Raw genomic sequence first — 25231 nt, forward strand, 5'->3', positions numbered from 1 at the left:
CTTTTCTCTTTTGTGTACATACACACACACACACACACACACACACACACACAGAGAGAGAGAGAGAGAGAGAGAGAGAGAGAGAGAGAGAGAGAGATTCCTTGAAAATAGAGAATCTGTAAACCTTATGTAGTTTTCTTCCATAATTGGTGGTTAATACACCCTAACAGACTTTTACATATTTTTATCAAGGATAAGTTGTAGGGAGTTGGAGAGATGGCCCAGTGGTGAAGAGCACTGATTACTCTTCAAGAGGACCTGGGTTCAATTCCCACCACCCGAGTAGTAGCTCACAGCCTTCTGTAACTCCAGTTTCAGGGGATCCAACACCCTCTTCTGGCCTTCTCAGGCACGAGGCATGCAAGTGGTGCACAGACAGATGTGGAAACCAAACACCCATACACAGAAAACATAAGTAAATAAATCTTAAAAAAAAAAACTCTTAAGAAGAGCAAGTTGTAATTTTCATGATATTTTCAATTGAATAATGTCAACCCAATGCCCTATATCTGTTATATTTCTCTTTGTTGTGACAAAATACCAGACAGAAGCTATTCAAGAGAGAGTTTATTTGGGTTCACTGTTCTGGGGATAGGTAACAGAGATGAACAGCAATTAATGGCTACTTCTTTGGCAATGAAAGCTTGCAGCTTGGCTTGTTACGACTGGGCAAACAGGAAACTGAGACAGGTCTGGAAGTAGGTGCTGAGCTATAGAGCCCTCAATGCCTATCCTGACTGGCTTATATGTGCCAACGTTGTCCCGTGTTGTAAAGGTCCCAGAACCTACAATAATGCCACCATTGGCTTGAGAGCATGTGTTCTAATGCAGGGGCCGATGGAACGCATCTCACTGTGAAACCGTAACACTCCCTATGGAATCATGTTAGTTAGAAGGAACAGGAAAGCTATTGTCTAGTGGAGGAACCTGGTTGACTTCCATGAGTGGTTAAGCCAGTGTGGTCTCTAAGGGGCAGATGGAAACTGTGTATCACTCGGTTGGCTGGAATGAGGGCAGATCTCCGCAGCTTCTCTAACATGACAAACCAGGGATACACCACATGAGCCAAAGTAGCAGAAAACAGGCATGCTGGACTGAGGGTCCCACAGAGGAACTGCCAAACAGTCTCCAAAGAGTCAAATGACGGAAATAAAACAGCTGGCAAGTGCCATGTGGTGGTGGTACATGCCTTTAATCCTGGCACTTGGGAGGCAGAGGCAGGCAGATTTCTGTGAGTTTGAGGTCAGCCTGGTCTACAGAGAGCCAGGACTGTCACACAGAGAAACCCTGCTGCTGCTTCTATTAACACAAAGCAACCTCCTCTATGATTCCTGCACAAATACATGCAACACTTTTTAATGTCTGAGGATGGTGCACATTGTTTGTAGGTTAATTATTTTTCCTGTCATATAAGGGGGGAGGGAAGAAAGAAAGAAGATTGCCAACAGAAGACATTTAGAATTGCATTTGGGAATATTGCAGAGAGAGAGAGAGAGACACAGAGAGAGTCAGAGAGGAGAGGCTGACATCTCTGCCCCTACTGACGATGCTTTTGGTCCTATCTGTCTACAGGTCAACATCAACACGCAGGAGCTTTGGGAGGAGATGCTCGGCTCTAAAGGACTGACTGGTGATTCTAAATGAAGCCACTTCCCCTAAGCCATTCTTTCAGAAACCGTTCAATGATACATGTGGAGAAGGGACCACCATGGGTGGTATTGTTGTAAACCTGGGTCTCAGTCTCTAGTGCTGCATTAGCCAGGGACGGTGGCATATGTCTGTAACCCCAGCGTTTGGGAGCTGGAAACAGACTGACCAGAGTTCAAGGTTCACATGGCAAGTCTGAGGCTAGCCTGTTTCAAAATGCACAAACGGAAAAGGAACCAACTGACTTCCTCTTGTCTGTGTGCACAGTGATCCACCTTCTCTGTGTTTTCCCTCTCCAGTTCAGCAAAGTCCCACGGAAAAATTCCAAAAGTATAAGTTCATCATTTTAAAATTGCACAGCACTCCGAGAAGTGCTGAAATTTCGTGCCCTCCCAATGTTGTGCATATCACTTGCTCATTATTCTCTTAGAAACCAGTTATCAAACTGGCTGTCTCAGTCCTTGAAATGCTTGTATCAGCTCCGGTCCCATCCAGCTTCTACTGCCCACTGGTGTCTTGAAACAGAGTCCCTGAGAATACCAGGTACCATTCGTTGTACTTCATGTAGTTGGACATCAGTAAACTCAGCTCGGTGAGCGAGTCAGTACTGTCAGGTACAAGGGTTCTCTTGGTTAAGAGCTGATTGCTGTATTCAGTTGCATGACCAAGTACAGAGAATCTTAATGATATGGCACACAAAAGGAGAATGATTTTTGAAGGGAAAATGGGCTTTCCTGGAACTCCCAGGATGGTGAATGAGACATCACAAAGAACTGGAACCAACCAGGGACTACACAATTATTGTCCACAGCTGTCTTCTTTGTCTCAGTTACCACTGCTGGGTAACACTTTACCCAAGCAATTGTGGCTTAAACACAGGCTACCTTCCAGTACCTGTAGTTCTTGGATGAAGTGCAGTCCAGCTGGGTGCTTCTGGCCCCGGAGGCTTTACCAAGGCTGTTTCTGTGTCACAGATAGATTTTCGCTTTGGGGCAGACTTGCTTCCCAGCTCTTTTTATATGGCTGTTGGTGGATGGAGCTCACTCAGTGGTTGCCAGCAGGGTTCACGACCTCACTGGCTGTTGACTGGAGATGTAATTGCTTGTCATTGGTTTCTGTGTGAGGCCTCTCACATCATGGTAACTTGCTCGCTCCAGACTGGGCACTGAGAGACCACCGCTGTGAGTCAGACTTTGTTAACTTAGGAAGTCAGATCCATACTCTGTTGTGCTTCCTAGAAGCCCATCACGAGATCCAGCCCACTCGCAAGGGCTAGGGCTGATAGGATGGTGTGTGCCCCAGGAGGCTGGCATCTTGGAAGTGACCATGCTCTCCTATCGCGGTTCCTCCCTCTCCTCCAGGCAACTCTGCACCCTGTTCTCCTCCTCTATCTACATCTCTCCATGACTCTTCAGCATTCAAGAGCACTCCCTCTCTCAAAAACCCCACTCCTTCCCAACCCCTTCCTTTACTGTTTCCTGAGATGTGTCCTGAGCTGAGATGGCTTTCCAGAGCGCGTCCTAGGTTTCCCCTCCGTTTCTACGTTCTACTCTACAGACGATCACAGTTCTCATTCCAAGGCTCACCTCCAAAGTAGCCTATTTATGCCAAGTCTTTCCTGAACTCCACTTTTCTCTTCATGGGGAGCCCCCTAAGGCTCTGACAAGCTCCCCACCATATTTCCAGTCTGACATACCCTGTCTGTCACCCCAGACTCTAACACAACAGTATTAATTTTTCCATCTGGCATCTGCAGCAGACTCACCCAAGCCTGGGGTCAAATGGATACCAAATAATGCTAGTCCCGTTGATCCAGTGTGTGTGTGTGTGTGTGTGTGTGTGTGTGTGTGTGTTTGTGTGTGTAGGCACACTCTCCAGTCAGAGGGATTATGAACCCTTTAGATGGTGCCAAGGGTTAACAGTTGTACCCATGCATCTGCTTTGAGAAGGTAAATTCAGCTCCAGGGTAAAACAAACTATACATTTTACCAGTGGTGAAAGGACAAGCATCATGTATTATTTTTGGGGACTCTGCTATGTGCCCACTGCCCTGATAGGTGCTTACGTGACCATGTCTAATATTTCCTGAGCATTGACTATTCCAAGCCTCCCTTCAGTAGTTCAAGAGTGGAAAGCTCTTCTAAGACCTCTTACTGGACAGGTTAGAGGAATGAACACACACACACACACACACACACACACACACACACCTCCTTTACTACAGGCTGCTTCCCTCTGATCGCAAAGGCTAGACCCTGCATGGTTCCCTCTGATCACAAAGGCTAGACCCTGCATGGTTCCCTCTGATCACAAAGGCTAGACCCTGCATGGCTCTGGTCCATATGAGTTGACTCAGTCTGTGCAGCTCCCTTACAGGCTTTACAGTTTGCTCCAATCACATGGGGGGAAGGCGAGATCTGGCAAACCCAGCTCCAACACCCACTAGAATGGACAACACGAAAGAAACCCAAGTTCCCTTCTGACAGTCTCTCGGGTTCACCTCTTAGGAGAAAGATGTTGACTTTACAAGTAAACGAATGCTGCTTTACCCAAAGCAAGAGGCTTTTTTTTTTCTTCGAGACAGGGTTTCTCTGTGTAGCCCTGGCTGTCCTGGAACTCACTCTGTAAGCCAGGCTGGCCTCGAACTCAGAAATCCGCCTGCCTCTGCCTCCCGAGTGCTGGGATTAAAGGTGTGCGCCACCACGCCAGGCTAGCAAAAGGCTTTAAAATGTTATTTAGAAAACGTATGTGTACGAGTGTTTTGACTGACTGTATGTCAGAGCACCATGTATATGCAGTAAGCATGGAGACCAGAAGAGGGTGACTGATCTCCTGGAACTGGAATTACAGGTAATTGTTAGCTGCCCTGTATGTTCTGGGATCAGAACCCGGTTCTCTACGAGAGCAGCAGGTGTTCTTGACCACTGTGCCATCTGAGAGGCATGAAAGCAAATGGCTTTTAATTCATCAGGAGAAAAGCCACAGTTATCAGTGGATAAGAGTCACCTGGAGGCTACTGGTCCTCTCTGCTGACCTACTTTTGGAGTAGTCTGTGTTCCCTTCAGATATTCACCGAGTAACACTCTGCACCAGGCCTGATCCCCGAAAGGTAAAGGGATCACCTTAAAAAACAAGCTGCTGCTTCTTCCACTCACTTCAGCTCTTCCTTCTCCACCCCACCCCCACTCTCCTTTTAGACAGGTTCTCATGTAAAACAAAACTCCCTTGTAATTGAGTATGGTCTTGAACACCCGATCTTCTTGCCTCTGCCTCCCAAGGGTTGAGATTACACTTGTGAGCCACCGTACCCACCTACTTCATTATATTTCAGATCCGAATTTCCACGTTGGAATGAGGGATGGTTATGTTTCATGCTCATTCCTAACACCTACCCCACAAGCGTGTCCACTGCAGGGGGCAGAGGGATGAGAGCAGACTGTCACCATGAATGTGGCTGTCTGATAAGCATTGTCATTCCTCACCTCCGGCAGTTGTGGATGTCTACCAGGGCTGGTGTGGACCCTGCAAACCCATGGTTAGCCTCTTCCAGAAGATGAGGATCGAGGTCGGCTTGGACCATCTCCATTTTGCTTCGGTAAGATTCCTTCTCAGCAAAAAGTCACACCACAGCTTAAACAATTTAACCACAGAAGAAGCAAGGGCCAGGATGCACAAGCTGCCTTTCAGATGGAAAGGCACCAGCTGTCATTGTGTCCTGTAGTTCCTCTAAACATAAAAGCGCCAACCTCACCACCAAACTGTATGCAAACATGTCACTCAGTAGCATCTGCATATCCATCTTAGTTGGTGAACACTGTTGGCCGAAATGTTACTTCCAGAACCTAGTGTTTCGAGACTTCCATCTTCTAGTCATATGGGGGATCTTTGAGCAAATGTTTGCTTCAAGTACAGAAATGGGAATTCCACAGTGATGTGAAAGAGTCCCCACCGACACCCCTCACACTGATGGATGATGAGGTTCACAGACACTAAAGACAACAGGAGCCAAAAGGACTTACGCTAATCTCTCAGGAGGTCAGACTCCAAGGACCAGAGACACTGAAGGGGTTGTCTGGGGACCCTCAGACACAACCATAGGAGGATGTCAGATGGTGGGGTTCCCTGGACCAGTCAGTAGCTGGGTGGGGAGCCAGAGCAGCTCATGCTCTGAAGTCAAGGGAGAAGCCAAAGTCAGCTTCTCCTTTGACTCTCCAAGGCAATGCTGCTGACACAGCTGTCACCAATGTGTTGACCAGACAGCGAGCTGGGCTTCATTTGGGAGGTGCATCATGAGGGAGAGCATGGCATTGCTGTGACCCTGCCCGCTGACAGCTTGTTCTCTTCAGGCAGAGGCAGACCGCCTTGATGTTCTGGAAAAGTACCGAGGGAAGTGCGAGCCAACCTTTCTGTTTTATGCAGTAAGTATCTTTGCGGACACAGAACTGTTGACTGTGGATCTCTGGTGTTCAGATAGACGAATCGGGTCTCAGGAGCCACCATGAGGCCTCAGCCATACTAAAGGGTGATGTCACTGACACACCCTCCAGACTGATTCATTCCGGTCCTGAAGAGCATCCCTAAGGCATGGTCCGGCACAGATGTGCTCATTCCTTTTCCACAGGAGATGACAGACTCATCGCCATGGTAGCCACTGGTGGCTGGACAGCCCTCCTAGGCAGCTATGCACGGCAAAGGACACACATGTTGATGTGTTTATAAAAAGATAAAGAGGAGGGAGATATGTTCTATGGAGGTGTGATGAGGTGTGGGGGGAGGGGGTGCCTCTGTGGGCCCATGCTCTAGATTGTAGCTTGTCTCTCAAAGCATGACTTCCAGATTTCTCTTCTCTGCCGAGGGGAACTTTTAGGGGGAAATGAATACATTATATATAGAGAAGCTGTGTGTTTGCCCTGATAACCACAGTGTGAAATGGAAGAAAGGCAGAGGAGCCCCCTGGGAACCAAAGGGTTCTGTGGTGACAGGTGACTTGGATGTCTTTGGATGTGCCACCCATGACCAGCTCCTGCTCCTCAGCGCCCACAGTTGCATGCCTGGGTTCCCAGGTTGAGGCTGCCTGCCAGATCCAGGAGGTAATTGGTGGATGTGCTGATCCAGACTCAGCCCTGCCCACTCATGGTAGTCAGGGAAACCAGGGTATGCTCTTCCAGGACCCTTGGCAGCCAGATCTCTTAGCCTCGGCACCACGAGGGTCACATAGTAGAAGCTATTGTAATTATTTGTTAGATTTCTATTTATCTTTCATGTGTGTGTGTGTGTGTGTGTGTGCGCGCGCGCGCGCGCGCATGTGTTACATCACTCATGTGCAGATCAGATAACAGCTGGTTCTCTCCTCCCACCACGTGGGGCCTGGGGACATCATCAGATCATCATCATTCCCAGTAAGAGGCCTCTTCACCAGCCGAGCCATCCTGCCAGCCCCGCACATTAAAAACTTGAGCTTTGTCTTCCAGGAGGGGCTTCTGTGGTGGCTATATGGCCGTGGTTGGCAGGAGAAGGAGATGGCCGTGTCCATCCAGCCACGCTGGCCCTCAGAGCTGCCACAGAACACAGATGTTATCGAAGTCATTGGATTGCTTAGGCCAATGGTGGTTAAAACAAGAATCGCAGTCATCTGTGGGGACTCAGGTCACAACCTCCAACCCATGGCGGTTCACGGAGGGATGGAGAGAAATGGAGTCAGGGCCATTGTACAGGAGCTTCTCTTCGGGTTTCATCTCTCAGTGATGTACATAGAGAAAGCAAGAGCAGAAAACTCAGGTCCACACTAAGCGTAGAAGTCTTCCCTGACTACCGCAGCCCGTACTGTGGATTCCTTCTTCCACGTTTATGCTGATAAGCTTCAGACACAGAGTCCCCTATTACGGCAGTTTTTGTTTTGTGAGGCTTTGTTATGTCTTTCTAAGGTTGGCGGTTATATTCTCTGCCCCACCCCGAGTGCTTGGTATAGTAAGAGAGCTCATTTGTTAATAAGAGCTTATTTGTTAATAAGCCACATATAAGTTACATTTAGCCACACAATCTTCTGTGGGTTGCTCCTCCCTTAACTAACTCCCGGCTGCCCTGAAGGAAACTTTGACAAGAGGGATGTCAGGGAGAAGGTGGAGATCAGAGAGGAGTCCTTAGAAGAGTTAGGAGCCAAATTGAGGGCCTCACGGTGGGATGGGCCCCAGGAACTGGCAGTAGAGGTGACGGTAGGGGATGTGGGCCTAGGGTTGATGCACCTTGGCCTTAGGCACAACCTCCTGAAAGCGATGGCCAGCTGAGAGGAGGATTTCACGTGGCCTGTCACATTCCAGAGAGGAGAGCTGGTGGCTGTGGTGAAGGGAGCCAACCCCACCCTGCTTCAGAAGACCATCTTACAGCAGCTGGAAAAGAAGGTTCTGGCTGAAGGCCGGGAATGGAGCATGGTAAGTGGAGGTTACTTATCCAACTGGCGGGCTCACAAGAGCGTTCACGCAGGGGTCCCCTCCCCATGCAGACCTGGGCCTTTTCTTCACCCAGGTCCTTGGGAGGGTGCACAGTTAGAAGTCTCTCGGGAGTGATCCTCTTTCCTCTCCAGAGTCCCTGGAACATCTTTCATCCATTTCCCTTTCAGTCACAACTAAACTCTTTGTAAGGACTTCGGGGACAGAGAGGAATTGACAGAACTGAGTAGTGACTTTGTCACCCTTTTGGTCCCATAACAAAATACTTGAGGCCATTGATTTTTAAGATGGAAAGGTTCATTTTAGCCCACATCTTAGGCTTCTGCCCATAGCCAGTTAGGTCTGCTGATTTTGAGCCCTTTTGGGGCAGCATGTGGAGAAGGCTGTTGATCCTATCGGGGGCTGGAAAGAGTTAACCTTCTTCTCCAATCACCTTCAAGTTCACTCCCCTAGTGACCTTATGGCCCCATCTCTTGAGGTTCCACCATCTTGCCAGGATGAGTTTAAGACATGGGCTTTCGGAGGGGTCAAAAACACCACAAGAAAACCCACAGAATCAACCAACCTGGGCTCATAGGGGCTCACAAAGACTGAACCAACAACCAGGGAGCCTGCATGGGGTTATCTTGGTCTTCTCGTGGGACTCCTAACAGTGGAGCAGGGGCTGTCTCTGACTCTCTTGTCTTCTTTAGGGACCCTTTCCTCCTATTGGGTTGGCTGGTCTAGCCTCAGTCCGAGGGGAAAGGGGAGGTGCCTAGCTTTACTGTAACCTGGTATGCCAGGCTTGGCTGCTGTCCACGGGAGGCCTGTCCTTCTCTGAAGAGAAACAGAGGAGGAGATGAGACATGGGGCAGAGGGGAGGCTATGGGAGAGGAGAGAGGGACAACTGTGGTCGAGATGCAAAAAAGAAAGAAAGAAAATGAATGTATTTATAAAAATAAATAAATATATGATGAAAAAAAAAAGGCATGGGCTTTTGGGGAAAACCTAGAATACAGCAAATGATAGGAAGGCCTTCTCCCAGCCTTAGGGTGAAGTCTCTCCCAGTGACGCACACACTCAGATTCTTAGAAGTTTTAGGTCATTTCCTTAATGTAGAAATTTAGCTTTTGGATTACCATGGCATACAGGATCTACATAACTTGTGGCTTTGAGAAGCTGTGTCCACAGTAATACAGACTGCACCATCTTCACAGCTAACTGGCACTCGTTTAAAAGTCCATACATCATAGGTACATGGAGGTATTTCCAGGCACTTTGTGCGTCTGCCGAGCATCCAGCCTGACCTTGGGTGTTCACTGTCCACACTTTCATACGAGGTTCCAAAGAGCACAGCCCCTTTTCTAGAACATACAGAATCCGGTCATACTTCCATGTTCCTAAGGATACTTGCCATATTTCCCAAAGAAGGAAAGCCATAGGCTCACACTGTTGTGGAAGATGGTCTGTCCCTTGATTTCTCTGCACTGGGTGGCTCATCCCTTGAATGATCTACCATCTTCATCTGAAGGCTACTAGCAGAATACTGGCTTCCAGGCAGCTAGGTCTTAAAGCCCACACCCACAGTGATGCACCTACTCCAACAGGGCCACGCCTTCTAATAGAGCCACACCCTGGGCCCTCTACCTGCCTTTGGTTAAGGGGCAGACTCTAAAGCTCAAGACCAGCAAGGATCTCCTCCGCCCCCCATCCCTGCCAGTACTAACAAGGCCCTTGTTGCCCAAGCTCTGATCCCTGTCCTTATCCTCAAGGCTTACCGTGTTCTGCGCTTTGAACTTCTGTATTCTGATGCTCTTCTCTGAAGATGCCAAAATTCGTCACAGTCTTTGCGTGGGCTGAGTCCTTTCTCTCTGTGACTGGTTTGTCCTAGGTTACTGATGAGGAACTTCTGGGTGCACTCAAGTGGCCTCCCCGCAGAAAGGACGGTGGCGAAGATGGGGACATAGGTGAGTGCAGGCCTGATGAGCAAGGTGGATCCCGACATGAGGTGCACTTTTAGCAAGCAGGTCGCCAGGCTATTGTGCCATCTTGGTTCTGGGAAGCTAGCCATGAGCATTTTGTCTTCAATCACTGGGTTTCAAACAAATGGTATCAGACCTCCCCGTTGCCCATTGGCGGCCAATCATAGGTACATTTGACAGTTGTCTGATGAGACTCAAATGCGACTTTTGTGGCAGTCACTGGACATAAGGAAATAATCCTTCTAGAAACGTCAGAATAATAATAGAGAAGAGGAGCAATGAATTCTGTCTGAGCCAGAGAGTTCAAGTTTCCCTTACTATCTCCTTGTAAAACACCAGAAGCCCTCCCTTCCACAGCCTCACTTCCTCTGTTCACAGCCCCACCCCCTCTCTCCCTCTTTCGCTAGCTAGCCAGCCGCTATCAGCCATAAGTCTCATAGGCACTGTGCCATGTCCCTTCCTGAGCTTTCCTATGAGAAGAGTGGCCCTGCTGCATTTGAGGACCAGAGAGTTAGACAGGCTGCCGCTGGGAAGATGGCTTGCATTAACAGCCAAGATGCCAGGGAACTGGGACTGGATACAACGGGTGGAGGGAAGCTTGAGATACATGGCTGTTTCTCATAGGTGCACAGTAAGGATGGTTGGGATCAGAATCTGACAGGCATGGCTTAGAGTAAGACTCTGCTGAGCCTTAATTACTGGTTATCCCTCCTTCCCCGCCTGCCAGCTACCTCCCAACAAGGCCATAGGTTGGGGACCAAGGGTCCCTAGGCAACATTTGCCCAATGGATAGCGTACACCTATTTAGTGCAGGCTTTACAGATAGTCCCAGTAGAAACCTTTCTTAGCTACGGATGGTTTTGTTTCACTGTGGCAGGACAGATAGAAAGGCTGAGAAACAGAAAACAGATGGTGGGAAATGTTGATTCTGTAGAAGATGCAGGTAAGTTACCAAGGGCAAGTTCATGTCAATAGGAACCCAATAGAGATGGGCTCCTGGAACATACAAATTGTTGCCTACAGAATTCCCATAGCTTGGACCTAGGTGGCCCCTGTTCACCAAGGCTGACCCCAAGCAATGTCAAAACTAAAGCTAAAACTGAAACAAAAAAATGGCTCACACTGCTCTGTCTGACCTCCTCTCTGGAAACCTGAAGAGGGCAGAGGGGTTTGAAGCTGGAGTCTAGTAGCTGAGAAGCACAAAGTTCAGATGCAGGGCTCGGGGCAACCATTTCTGTCACACGTAAGAAAGGAAAAAAAAACAAAAAAAACAAAAAAAACAAAAAAAACCTGCAAGGGGGCTGGAGAGTGGCTCAGCAGTTAGGAACACTGGCTGCTCTTCCAGAGGACTCGGTTTCTTACCCAGCACTCACGTGGCAGCTCACATCTGTAACTTCAGTCACAGGGAATTCAGTGCCTTCTTGGGCCTCCGTGGGTACTGTATGGCCATGGTGCACGGGCATACAGGTAGGAAAAAATCCATACCTATAAATTTATTTTGCAGAAGCAAAGGAGTCATGAGAATAAAAAGAAAACCAGATAGGCAGCAGTTAAAGTCGAGAGCCACAAGAGGGGGACAGGAAGGCCTGAGGGTGGCTGGGCCTGTTACCTCTGCCCCCGTGTTCCTTGCTCACCCATCTCCAGGCAGCTCATTCAGCCATTCCAAGTTTGTTTCTGAACAGTCTTTTGTAAATGTCCACCCCCATGTGTTCCCAGACTAGAGTTGAAAGAATCAGACAGACTCTGCCCACACAGGGCTGGGGTGCCTGGCTGTGGTCTGGTGCCAGGTTGGTGCCATTCCCTAGAGGCTGAGTCTATGGAGACCTGAAGCCCAAGCCTATCCCTGGTACTTGCTACGATGGAGCTGGCACTGAAACAACACTGTCCCTGCAAATGGCTTCCCAGCCATCTGACAGTGCTCTCTTGGTTAATTTCAGCGTCATCAGGAAAGACCTGTACATTGGGCATCATTAAGCCAGATGCAGTGGCCCATGGGAAGGCTGAGGAAATCATCATGAAGGTGGGAGGTGCATGATGTACCTTTCGTAACTGTTCTCAGGTCTCCTGCGATAGATGCACAGGGATGGGGGCAGCAGCCTCTGGGATGCATTGAGGGAAGGCTTCTGATGAGTTCTAACTCAGATTCTGTTCAAGGTTATGACACTGTTAGATCTGGGGGGCGGGGTGCTGAGGGTGCTAAGGACCTGCATTGCTTTTATCTTTCTATTAAGATCACTACAAGTATGGCCTTGAGTCACATCTGAGGAATACACTCATATGTATATGTATGTGTGCACTTCTCCCCAAACCCTGGGGCGTATGTATATATATATTTACGTATGTATGTGTATACTTACGTATACGTAATGTATATTATGTATATTCTGCAGATCCAGGAAGCAGGATTTGACATACTATTAAAGGAAGAGAGAACCCTGACAGAGGCAGAAACGCAAGCGTTCTATCAACACAGAGCCAGCGAGGTCAGCTCATCTGCTTCTATTGGTCCATCTCATCCTCTCTCCTCCTCTAACACTCTGGTGATAGGTTGATAGCCGCTTGGGGGGAATAACATGAAGAACAAGAACATGAACGGCAGGAGGGTGGGTAATGGATTTGCAGCTCAGAATACGATCGGAGCCTGTACCGCTCAAGTACCGTGGCTGTAAGGAAACTATTTTAACAGTCAGCAATGGAATAAAGGTGTTTATCAGAAGGATGCTCCATAACTCCTAGAGCTGATGACAGAGAATGAAAAGGTTAACAAGGATGCCTAGCGAGAAGGGGGACCAAGGAAAGTCTAGGTCCCACAGACGCCAAAGCCTTAGGTAAAGTGCTCAAGACATCGCCGCCTGCCACTTAGGGTCTTGCTTTCTCTGCTTGCTCCTGCTTATGATTTGCGGGCTTGGGGAGTATGGCTGATGGCTCTTAGGTTACAGCCTCACTTCCTAGGTCAGAGGTGTGATAGTCGCTAAGCATCACAGTTGTGAAATGAGGAACAAATGAAATGGAGGGGATCTTCCCCAGAGGGAACTCGGAGCACTGGTATTGAAGGAGAAGGGCCCAGGGTTTGGGGAGAAGTACCGTCTACACTGTACACTTGGATACCCAACACCCATGTATTACATATCCAAACGCCATTCTTTTAGCATGCCACTATCCAACCTAACTCATGTTTCACCACGGTTCACCTTTCTGGGGTCCTGGGGTATGACTGGTCATCCTTAACAGCAGGCAGAGGTGGCCAGGTCATGGCTGAGTGTCTACAAGCTCACAGGGCTTCTTACTAACTCTCCTTTCCAGTACATGGGTAGTCTGGGTGCGCTGGCCTGCTTCAGGTCTCAGTAGCTCCCGGCCCAGGTCACTGTTTCCTTCTCTGTGCCTAGGAGGCATTTGAGAAGCTAGTGCATCACATGTGCAGCGGACCCAGCCACCTCCTGATCCTCACCAAGACCGAGGGCACCGAGGATGTAGTCACCACTTGGCGAACCTTCCTGGGACCTTGTGACCCTAATGTGGCCAGGAGGGAACATCCCGAAAGGTGACAACAGCTGTGTAGTCCTTTCAGCCATCTCAAACTTCCTTTGGTGTTTGGTTCAGAATCATGGGTGATGCTGTCAGCTCTGGTAGTCAGGAGGCGTCTTTCTATAATACCTGGGAAGTTTTTGACATCTTCTTACTGAGTTTCTGAGACTCCCCAACATGGGATCCTCCCCCCACCCTGCCCCTCACGGATTTCTAAAGGCTGCTGCTGAGTTTGGCTCAGTCACAGATCTCAGGAACCTTCCAAGTCAAAGGCAGCAGTACTGCCTGCCCTACCACAGCAACAGCTGTCTGGAGTCAGCTTCCTGTTCAGCACACCTACCTAGACTTGCTCAGCCTTCTCTGTGACCCAGTGAGCAGCTAGCCTGGAGTCCACTCTACCAAATCCACGGGCCCTGGCTTTTGAAGCGGACAGAGCCAGGGTCAGACAACAGGAAAGGAATTAGCAAAAAACAAAACAAAACAAACAGAAAACAAACAAACCCTAAAGCTCAATAGCTGTACTATGCAGTCCTAAGGGACAAGAGCGTCTAATTGAAGTAACTGGGCTAAGCAAAGCAGCAGATGGCTCAGACCACCTAATGGGTCAAGTCCCTCCTCTGCTCAGTTCAGTTCACTTCCCTAGACTGTAAAGTGGGACTATCCACCCTCAGGCAGCACATAGATCCCACCTAGCTCGTCCAGGGTTACGGTTCTTATCAAGATCAGTCATATTGCTGCATGAGATACAGGTGCTAGAGCTCAGCTGTGACCCCACACAGTGGGAGTTGTAGTCTCTCTCTGGGCAGACGTAAACCGTTGCCAGACCCTGTGTCTAACACCCCTGGGCAGCAGGAGCTGGCACGGAGGCTGTTCTCCGGTTCTCTACACAGAGCAAAGCACTCTTGTGCTGATTGGTAGCTGGTGGTCCCGCTGCCGGAGAGCAAAACATTTCTCTTCAAGTGAAACAATTGTTTCTTTTACATTGTATCAACGCTCCCAGTCTCCGGGCTCAGTACGGCACAGAAATGCCTTTTAATGCTGTGCATGGAAGCTGGGACAGAGAGGAGGCCAACAGGGAGCTGGCTCTGTTCTTCCCCAGTTTCAAGTTCTCAGATAAAGACATGGAAGCTCCACAGGGTGAGTTGATAATGGCTTTATGACTCTCTCTCTCTCTCTCTCTCTCTCTCTGTGTGTGTGTGAAACTGACGATTTGTCTCCCAACTAGCCAATAAAGTCCTGTTTTGAACACAGGTCGCCTTGTAACTGGCATCACCATTAAGCCATTTGGTGCATTCTTGGAGCAGAAGGGCTGCTTTTTAAGACCAACTGGGGTTTTTTTGTTTTGTTTTGTTTTGTTTTGTTTTGTGCTTATGGTGGAGTCCTAGTTCCAATCGTAAGACACTTTGCCTTTCTGCCAACCATGGGGAAGTCCTATGACTCTAAACAAATCAAAAGTTTATTTTTGTAAGTTTGCACACGCATCCTTTGCAGACTGATCACTCTCATCTCCCACCCACCCTCCCTTCCCCACAAATCTCCCTCCAGTATTCCTATCTGTTCATTTTGTTGTGCGATCCACCAAGATTAACCAGGGCCATCTGTGTGATCATGGGTTTGAAGCTATCTGTTAGCGAATGACTGGAGGAGTCAGAGAGTACACCACACTAGACAGTGATTCCCCCTCTCAAGGGATCTACCAACAGTCGAGAGTTTAGAGGCTGAAGCTCATTACGTTGACCTTGTGTGGGCCCAGTGCAGGTAACAGCAGCTGATGTGAGCTAATTGTTACAGCAGTTTTAGGAGTCTGGGGCACAGGACCTTCCGGCCCTCACTTGCACAACGTTCCCAGAGCCTTAGAGGGGGTGGTATATGACTTACTTAGGGCTGGGCCCACTCCTGTCACTCACGTTCCCCATCCTGGGCAGCCATGAATCTTTATTCACCACTGTCAGGAGAGGTTTCTGATTCACGCTGAGTAGTGACACCTCTATTGATCTCGGCTCTGGTACTCTTAAGGCTAAAGTTACTAATAATTCAGTTTAGGTAACCATGAAAAGACTCCTCCCCAGATCTGGGAGATTGGCTAGGCCACCAGGTACTGGTCCTATCCCTGGAGTGGGGCTAGAATCCATGCAGACGGCACTTGGTCATTCTATCAACCTTCAAGTTGCTGCTGTATACTCGGGCACGCCTTGTTCTTCAAATGGCTTCTTATACTTGATGTTAATCCTCTGCCCATCCTCATCTCTCCAATCTCAAGGCCTCCTTCCCTGCCTAAACCTTTCCACCCATGCTGCCCCCTTCTTTTTAATTATGTTCTCCTATATGCCTTGCCTTAAGGCGATCCTTACCTCACATCACCTCACTTCCTCACTTGCAGTCCACATGCCTCAGATAGTACTGGTAGAACAGTTAACACTATGGTCCTCGTATGAGATCTTACCGCATTTGTCCATTTGGGTCTGGATTACCTTATTTAAAATAATTTTCTCCAATCCCATCCATTCCTTTTTCTTTTAACATTTCAGTTTTCTTTAGGGCTGAGCAGTAGTCCACCATGTATGTACAAACCCTGATCACTCATTAACTGCTTCCATTTCTTAGCCACTGTGAATAGGGCAGTGATGAACAGGGGTTATTATCCCTGTAACAGGGACTAGAAGGCTTTGGGTCTATGCCCAGGAGTGGTACTTGTTTTTGAGACCCCTCCAGCCTGATTTCCAGAGTGGCTGCAGTGGTTCACATTGCCGTCAACAGTGGACAAAGGTTCCCCTCCCCCACATTGGCTACCATCTTGTTACTAGTTGTTATTAGTGTTCTTAAAGCCATTCTGTTGGTGTGAGATGAAATCTTAAAGTGGTTTTAATCTGTGTTTCTTTAATGGCTAAAGTGAAATTTTAATCGCTCAAAGTGAAATTTTAGTAACTTCCTGAGGCTTATTTCAAAGCCAGGTATTCCTCTCTTGTCCCTGTGCCCTCCCCATTTCCCTGGCTTGCTGAGAAACCAGACTGCATAGAAGGGCTCTTCTAGAATCTGCTGTGGCCTCCTGCCCCTCAGCCCCCCACACCCATCTGTGTCTTTGTCTCTGTCTCTCTGTTTCTCTTCCTCCCTCAGTCCCTCCATGGGAAACATTCACAGTGCTTGGGCAAGATGGGCCAGGCTATCACTTTCTCCAGATATGGGTGAGAAGCCAGAGTCCAAGATGCACAGAACATTGATTCTGTAACCAGTGCAAGAACTGGGTCTGTCTGGCTGCAGTGAGCGAAAGGGGGCAGGAAATGAGCAGTCTAGGAAAAGCCCAAGGACGTGGAGGCAGTTTCTTAGGAGGGAAGTCGGGTGGTGGCAGTAGCAGAGGTAGAAGCCTTTAATACCAGCACTTGGGATGCAGAGGTACATAGATCTCTGAGTTCAAGGCCAGCCTGGTCTATGGAGTGAGTTCTAGGATGGCCAGGGCTACACAAAAAAACCTCATCTCAAAAAAAACAAACAAACAAACAAAAAAAAAAACCCCAAAAACCAAAACAAAACAAAAAAAGAGGAGGCTGCAACACAGCTCTAAAGCACTTACTGCCTGTTTGGATTTTAACCTACATATTTGCCTAAATGTTGGCTGTGCTTAGGGTACCAAGATCTAAAACTCAGCATGTCAGAATGGGTACTGTGGGGGCTGAGCACACCAGTTCAGGGAGTCAGTAAGCCTTGGGGAGTATGGCCCTGTGGGGGACCAGAGACCCAAGTTCACACAGCCAAGCACATGTGTCCTTTGGTCCTCTCACTTTGGTGGACACCCCTGCCAGGCCAGCTTCCTTCAGAGCCCATGACACCTCTTTGTCCATTCCGGGACATGACTGGAGGCACAAAGATGTAAATCTGGGCCAGCCTAGGATAGGTGGAAATGAACTGGTTGCAGACTGCCAACGAGGGCTCCCAGGGAGTACTGGGGATCTGGGATCTGCCACTTTGGTCTCAGCTGATAAGAGCGACGGGGATGGTTTTAGAAGGGACTGAGCCCAGATCCCAGGTGGCTTCTCTGAAGCAGCCTCACTAGGAGGAGCATGACCTGTCAACTTTCTCAGCACCCCCAAGCCCCCACGCCCACCCCTATCCCCACCCCAGGCTCTGGAGACAGATCCTGGTCCCACTGTTCATAAACTAAACAGCCTCTGGAAGGTAACTTACCTTTGCTCAGACCATTTCTTCCTGTGTAAAATGGAGACAATGACATGACCATTAAAACCCCAAACTAATAATTCCAAACCACCATCTTCCTCACAGCTATGAAAATGAAAAGGTCTAATTGTTCATTCTTACAACCCTGTCATCGTCCCTCCTAACGCACTCATTAGGAATCCCCTGGCCATCTCATCCGCCAACAAGTTCCAGCTTTGTCCTCTGGTTGGTTGGGTGGGTCGGTTTTTTGGGGGGTGGGGTGGGCAGGTGGTGGCCTGGCTGTTTAAGGAGTGTTATAGAACAATGTTACCCCGACAGGTGCTGAGGCTCCAACTATGGTGAGCCCCGTGGAGGCCCCTTGCATATCTGAGCGTATCTGAGGACTGGAACGATGTGTTGTCTTCTGCCAGAATCAAGGTCACAAGGCCACCAGCGGAGCCATCAGTACGCTCCTGTCTGCACAGAAGGACTGGGAAAGAGATGACTTCAGAGCACCACTATGCTTGTGGTTTAGCCCCATTCTATGGACAACGAAGATAACTGTCCGTGCTTCCCTTCCTCATTAAACAGAACACACCCAACGCTCTAGTCACTTCATTCTGCTGAGGCATGGTGTCACCTCAGAAGACACTGGGTCTCTTCAACAATAAAGCTTTGATCCTAGTGTGGTACCTTAAAAAACATTATTGTGTGTGTGTGGGGGGGTGCGCACACGTGTACGCACATGCCCAATTTAAGGAGTCCCCCCACACGGAGACTGGGTATCTAAAGGTTATCAGGTGCGGCAGCAGGTACCTTATTGCCGGGCCAGCTCAGCAGCCTCAACTCTGTAACTTGAGGATCTTTAATTAGCTTGATAGTTATGACACTGCCAAACAGTGCTGCCCGTTACCTTCAGGTCGCAAGGGCAGCCCCTAAGGGTGAAGTTCACCACACATGGGGCACGCACGTGTCTCATGAATACTTGACCATTTCTTTAGCTCCCAAATGGGCTGAAGCCCAGTTTTAAGACCTGATCTTGTGCTCCCGTGGGGCCAGGGCAGCCTTCAGTTTTCACTGAGTTGCTGGCTCAGCTGCCCTTCTTCTGAGCGATGTAAGGTTTAAGTACAAAGGAATTTAGGACCCTGTGATGTTACCACACATGCATGGCAATCCATGATCGCCCTGATCTTGCATTATCTGTGAGCTGGCCAAGTCCAGACACACTTCACAAAGGCAAGGCTGGGCTCTTCCATGCCATGAGGAAAATGCCAGTACTCTCTTTCTTGCTGGTCTTCTCTAGAGTTCACTCCTGTGGTTGCAGGCTCTCAGAGGGCCAGCTCTTCACTGAGGGCATTATTGCCCTAAGTAATCTAAGAACTCGGCTGAGCACCGTGTTGGTTCTGAAAAGGATGAGCCAGGCTTTCATGACAAAGGCATGGAACATGGTGTAAAGTTCCATGATCTTAGGCCACCTCTGCTATGTACCCCCATGATCTTCCTCAGGCTCTCCCAGGTTCCCTCAGGACATTGCGTGCTCCACTCTTCCGTACTCTAGTCACACAGAGCACTGTGAGGCCATGCCCTTTCTGCGCATGGGCCTGAGAGGCCTACTATATTATGGCTTCCACACAACAGGCATTAGTGCAGCTCCAAACTACCTGTAGGAGGGGTGCACCCACCTGGCAGCTACCGAATCTCCCCCAAAGTCAGGATGCCAGGGGGCTTACCTCTGGCAAGAGGAGAGCTGGAAAAGTCAAGACCTTTAAAAGCAGGGGAGGGAAGGAAGAGTGGGTGGGGGTGGTCCTAAGGGTGAGAGGTTTGCATTAGTGACCTGAGCCCCTCTTAGGAGGCGACTGCACAGTGCAGTCATGGTGACACACTCCTTTACTGCTTTGGCCTTGAGGATGTTGTAGGCTCGGTCTTGTGTTGTTTTGAAGAACCCATAAGATCCACGGCTTAAGAATGGAGTTTGGGAAGGGGCTCCAGTGAGTAGCTGTTAATGTCAGGCCATTCTCTGGGGACAGCACTCTTGGTAGGGACCCTTCCTTGGCTTGGCAGTCCTAACAGAAATCAGCCGAAGGCAGCTTCTGGAATGGACTTTTAGAACTCTCATTTCTTCTGTTCAAGTGCCTGATGGGAGTGGCAATGGGGTGGCTCCACTCTAAGGGCTGGCTGTGGCCTGCCCGCCAGGAGAACCCCACTGCCTGGGAACACCAAAGCCTGATTCCCTGAGCTGTAGACAGTCGGTGGCTCTGCCATCTATACCATGGCCTGTACAGTCCCCTCAGCTCTCCTTGAGGTGGGGACCTGAGGAAAACCTCGACTCGGGAGAAATGAATGAGCCTCTGCTCAGAGATCAGGGACTGCCAGGGGCAGGGTGAGGCAGCGGGTCTACCCCAGGGGCAGGCTGAGGCAGCGGATCTACCCCAGGGGCAGGCTGAGGCAGCGGGTCTACCCCAGGGGCAGGCTGAGGNTGAGGCAGCGGGTCTACCCCAGGGGCAGGCTGAGGCAGCGGGTCTACCCCAGGGGCAGGGTGAGGCAGCGGATCTACCCCAGGGGCAGGGTGAGGCAGCGGATCTACCCCAGGGGCAGGGTGAGGCAGCGGATCTACCCCAGGGGCAGGGTGAGGCAGCAGATCTACCCCAGGTAGCAGGTGTTGGGACTGCTTCTGCTGGATTTCTCCAGAGACCTGTCCCCTTCCGCAGGCCTTGTACATTCTCTCTAGGGAACTTATGAAAAAAGGGGCCACCTATTCATCCCCCTACAGTCACTTGAGTACCCCAGAGTTTCATGCCACTCAAATTCTCTTCCCATAACACCCACCTCATTGTCCTCCTGCACTAGGGCAGGTACCCCTGGCTTTCCATTTCCAGAGAGATCTTGAATTGGGGGCTGTGGTTAGGGTCAGATCCAGAAGGCAGCTCAGTAAGGAAGTGTGGAACACCTGTGTGTCGCTGCAGTCGGATAGCAGTTGGTCAGTGGTCAAACTCAGTCTGACTTAGCAGGTGGTGGCAATGGTGATGAGAGGGGTGGGTGAAGGGGAAGGAACAGCATAGCAGATCGGGGGTGGGGGGGTGGGGGGTGGGTCTTGGTGGTTGGGAACGGGCACCTACAGAGCCTGCAGGCCCTTCCAGGGGTCAGAGAAAGGAGCCCTCAGATCAATGCAGGAGCCTCTGAGAGCCATCACTGGCTAGAGGTATTGGCCTCCATTCTGCAATGCAAAACCACCCCAGAGCTCTTCATTTACCACAAAGCACACCTCTCAGAGCTGTCCACATTCTCTTCTGAAAATTCCTAACGCTCCAGTCACTTGGAAAACAGACTCCTTTAAAGAAGTTGCCATGACTTTTCTTGGCTTTTATTAGCACGTGTTAAAATCATATTATCCAAACACTACCAGAAGAACATGTATTGTTCTGAATAAAGTGCTTAAGGAAAAAAATGCAACTTATTAAATTTGACATTCTTTTCTAGTTTATAAATTTTGGGTTACAATCAGGGCACAAAAGGAGAAACAGAATGCAGTATTAGGGCCAGAAGCTTCGTTAAGAACTTGGGTGTAGACATAAGACCATGCCCCCCACTCTCCCCACTTCCTTGCTGACCAAACACTGCACCTGCATAAAGCAGCACACAGCTTTGTTTTAATAAATACATTTCCCTTCATTCAAATCAGAAAAGTTAATTAGAGTAAAGCACTTTTTATGTGACCATTGCCTATACCCACAGGCAAGATTTATCCACAGAGTTCAAAGGGTCTTCAGCCCTCTCATGCTATTTTGGGTTCACGATTGTCTCAGCAACGTGTTATTGGTTTCTTTACAGTTACTGGTACTTTCTAAAACCAATGCTGTAGCATCTTGTTACAAAACACTATCGGAGGATGCAGTCTCAACACCAGCGGCAGTAAGTGGCCTGCTGGGGGAAAGCTTCACTCCCAGGTTTTCTCACATTAGCACTCTGATGTCTGTACAAAACCCAAGTTCTGTTGTGACAGCTTTTAAAGTCAGTGATGTTCTGGAAAAAATAACTTGGAGATCTCTGTGTTTGTATCTTGGGTGGCCATATGGAGAACAGGAAGCATTGCATTAAATACAACATTTTAAAAACATTCATTTGCAATCAACCATACTTAAGTCTTCCAAGGAAGGTGAAGGCTGGTGACAGACCAGCTCTCAGGCGAGCAGCCCTGTCGGGAGTGGCTGGTGGGAGGGAGGGTGTGGGCCCCAGCAGTTGCAGACACCACACGCTGCCTGCCATGCCGCTGCCCTGCTGGTCACAGGAAGGCAGGCTGTTTGTTCCTATCTCTGTTGAGTTCAATTTGAAGGGACCGGAAGTTGAAGCAGATCCTGTCCACCCACCCCCCCCAATGCATTTTCAGTCATCACGGGGAGATTTTCCTCTCTTTTCACAACATGAAGTATTTTAGCTTCATCCAGGAAAAGACTTCCTATTTCACTCTGGATGAGCACAGCACCCAGCCGTCCCCAGCTACTTCATGGCCTTTGCTGGGACACTTAAGCAGCTGCCTCTTTCTAGGACATGTTTGCAGAACGAGCTAGTCTCCCAGCCACTCACACTGCCTCGGGAAGCACCCGGTGATCTGGCTTGTTTCCGGGCAACCTGCTCTCCAGGTTTGCTCTGAGACCCTGCCAGATGCTGCCACACTAATGACAGGACTTTAGGTATGCTGGGAGGCTTTCGGTCCCCAGTCCTGTCAAAGCCAGCCCACCTGGTCCTCGTTAGGTTTCCACTATCAGCCTCCCTTTGACGTTTCAAAGCCTACAGTGACCGTCCCTCACTTTGCTCGACTCCACCATCCTTGTGACTTGGAAGCCTGAGAACTTACTGAGTTAGGCTAGAAAAAAAAAAAAAAAACAAAATAAAACAAAACCCAAAGGCTTTGTACCTGCTAATATTGATGGCAGTAAGATGCTAGCTCACCATCTGCACAGCACCATGTACAGTGCCTGTTATTCAGGCAGACTGTAGCCAACTTTTTCTTTGTCTTTTTTTGTCTTTTTTTTTTGTTTTTGTTTTTATAAAGAAAATCTATGTAAGTTGAGGTTCAGAAATGCATATATTTTTTACTTACAAATATTCATCTGACCAAAATTCAACATAACTTTTATGGAACACTAAACAATTGTTTTGCTTTTAAAATAACATTTCATTCAAACTGTATATAATTCAGTAATTTTTTTTTTTTTTTTTATACAGCAAGCAATGCTTAAACCCTGGAAAATCTGTAGAAAAGAGATTTTCACACAAAATAAGAAAAGAAAAATCTGAGGTATCCCTCACCCACACGGTCATTCATCCTGACTCCTGTGCATGTGCACGCACACGCACACGCACATACACACACACACACACACACACACACACACACACACATCATTCTTGCTCACAAAGTGGCTGCAGCATAGGCAAAAAATTGTAGGTCCAAAGGAAATGATTGATTGTTCTAATAAAGAGTCCAGGTAGCTCAGAAACAAAACAAAACACAACACAACAGTCCTCTGAGGAAATTACTACCTCAAAAAATGTTCTCAAGATGAATCTGAGATCTAAGCTTACTAAACTGCTTTGCAAAACAGCTCCCTGCAGTCCAAGGTGACGTGTGCAAATAGAAGGAGTCAAATGAGGCTAGCTCCTGTACTTCCTCTTACAAAGGTGTGGGGTGCTCGCAGGTGCCCAGGGCTCTCCCGTCACGCCAGGTACTGCTGCAGCGCCGTCTTTGCCCTAAAATCACAAAGTTCCTGTTAGCAACCACCTCACAACTGCAACTGCAGGGGAAACCCTTGTGGCCAGTGGGAGTTGGGAGGGAGCTGGCCTGAGCCCAGCTGAGCACCTAACTTATGGGGCCGAGACCTATGGTGACCGGGCATTTTTCTCCTCGGGTCTCTCTTAGACAGCTCTTCTTACTCTTGAGTCTACTGTTGCCTGGCAACATTCTACACTCCCTGGCATATGCTAACAGTCTGCAGCTGAGATGGGTATGGAATCCTGCTGTATTCTTAACTGCCATGAGGGTGTTATATAGTAATGTACAGGACTAAGGGAAGACACTGGGAGGCTGACACAAGCAAAGGTGCTGAGGGACGTAAAAGGGGCCAAGCAGCCTCTGGGTTCAGATGCTGCACAACTATGAAGGGAGGCTACAGTGTGGCAAACTATAAAGATACAACCATGGAGTTAGCAAGTTCAGTTTTAGAAACAGTCTCTGCCTAGGTTACAGAAAGGAAAGGCTAAACCTGCTGTTAGTGATGACAGCGGTTCTAAGGAGACCAGGTCAATGATAAATTACACTCAACTGCAGCTGCCGAGGGTACAGTCTTAGAGGTTTTTTGTTTGTTTTTCTCTGTGTGTTTGACACAGAGGCTCACTCTCTCGAATCTATGATGTCCTCAAACACATAGTCTGTTTGGCCTTGAACTTGTAAGGACCCTCCTACTCCCCAATGCTGGGATTACATGTTAATCTACAGTCTTTAAAGGAGAGCTCAGGAATTGCCTTGCTTAGCTGACAAACTATTGTGCCATGTCATTATGCACACAGGGGCATTTTAGTCAAAATTCTGTGTTAGTCTTTAAGATTATCGACTGAGCTCCTATGACAGCACTAGAAAGGTGGAAGCAGGTCAGAGATCATTCGTTCCAGGCCAGCCTGGGCTACAGGGTGAACCACTATCCTCCCACCTACATAACAAGGAACCTGATGATTCAATAGGGAGATCTTTCTAGATCTAGTAGGCTGCTTAGTTACTAGAAGGCTCCAAGTGCATGCGTATTGTGTTTATACTACCGTTGTCTAAGGAGTCTTTAAGACTGGTGGTTTTAGAGGATCAACAGGCTGAGTAGCTCGATTCTTATTTCTTTTTTACTTCCTGGAGGCAGGCACGTAAGCCAGTTTGCACTGCAGCCCCAGTTGGCCTCAAACTCCTGATCCTCCTCTCTGCTTCCTGGGTGCTGAGATCACAGGTGAGCATCCCCACTCCCAGATGGCTGCCTTTTCTTTTAATAGGAGTTTGTGTGCTAAGTACCAAAAACTTATGTGCCATGTAAATTTGGGGAAATAGTACCAGACTGGCTTAAGGTAATACAGGCTAGACCCCAAACCTGTTCTGTTCATGTTGATCAGGCCTTTCTTTGCATTCTGGACTCCCTAGGGACAATTTTAAGGAGAACTGTTTTCTATTTCCAACAAGTCTGAGCAAAAGTCCAATTAGCAGCCTGCTTTCAGTCAGGGGAGATGGGCACCATCTAAGCCAGTAGCCCTGGTTGGCACTCAGAGGTTCCAGCCTGCAGCACATGGCTCGCTGCTGTTCGCCTTTGGTCCTAGGCTCATCTGATGGGCACCTGGGGCTACAAGTGCCTCAGCCTCCTCTTCTATAACCTATGGGACAATAAGCTTCAGGAGGCAGAAACCCTGCTTGCTCTGTATATTTTGGAAGTCTAGAAGAGCAACTCACTAGACAACCTGCCAACTGGGGGGGGG

General features: G+C 48.7%; 2 protein-coding genes across 4 annotated transcripts in view; one reads left to right on the forward strand and one right to left on the reverse strand.

Moving 5' to 3' along the window:
* The window catches only part of Nme9 (NME/NM23 family member 9), a 20072-nt gene extending 1405 nt beyond the window's left edge, over positions 1 to 18667 (forward strand). The window contains exons 2-11 of the mRNA XM_029543589.1: positions 1573 to 1630; positions 5139 to 5242; positions 5994 to 6065; positions 7965 to 8075; positions 9964 to 10039; positions 11992 to 12074; positions 12445 to 12537; positions 13441 to 13595; positions 14580 to 14716; positions 18648 to 18667. Of these exons, the coding sequence (XP_029399449.1) occupies positions 1573 to 1630; positions 5139 to 5242; positions 5994 to 6065; positions 7965 to 8075; positions 9964 to 10039; positions 11992 to 12074; positions 12445 to 12537; positions 13441 to 13595; positions 14580 to 14716; positions 18648 to 18667 (909 nt within the window). The remainder of the gene's footprint in view (positions 1 to 1572; positions 1631 to 5138; positions 5243 to 5993; positions 6066 to 7964; positions 8076 to 9963; positions 10040 to 11991; positions 12075 to 12444; positions 12538 to 13440; positions 13596 to 14579; positions 14717 to 18647) is intronic.
* A 2406-nt stretch (positions 18668 to 21073) lies between these two features.
* Positions 21074 to 25231, reverse strand: part of Armc8 (armadillo repeat containing 8) — a 92297-nt gene continuing 88139 nt past the window's right edge. For all 3 annotated transcript variants that reach the window (XM_021206609.1, XM_021206610.2, XM_029543001.1), the window contains one exon: positions 21074 to 23476. In XM_021206609.1, coding sequence (XP_021062268.1) covers positions 23443 to 23476 — 34 coding nt within the window. In that variant the 3' untranslated portion in view covers positions 21074 to 23442. The remainder of the gene's footprint in view (positions 23477 to 25231) is intronic.

This window comes from Mus pahari, chromosome 10 (assembly GCF_900095145.1).
Source record: "Mus pahari chromosome 10, PAHARI_EIJ_v1.1, whole genome shotgun sequence".
Taxonomy (NCBI): domain Eukaryota; kingdom Metazoa; phylum Chordata; class Mammalia; order Rodentia; family Muridae; genus Mus; species Mus pahari.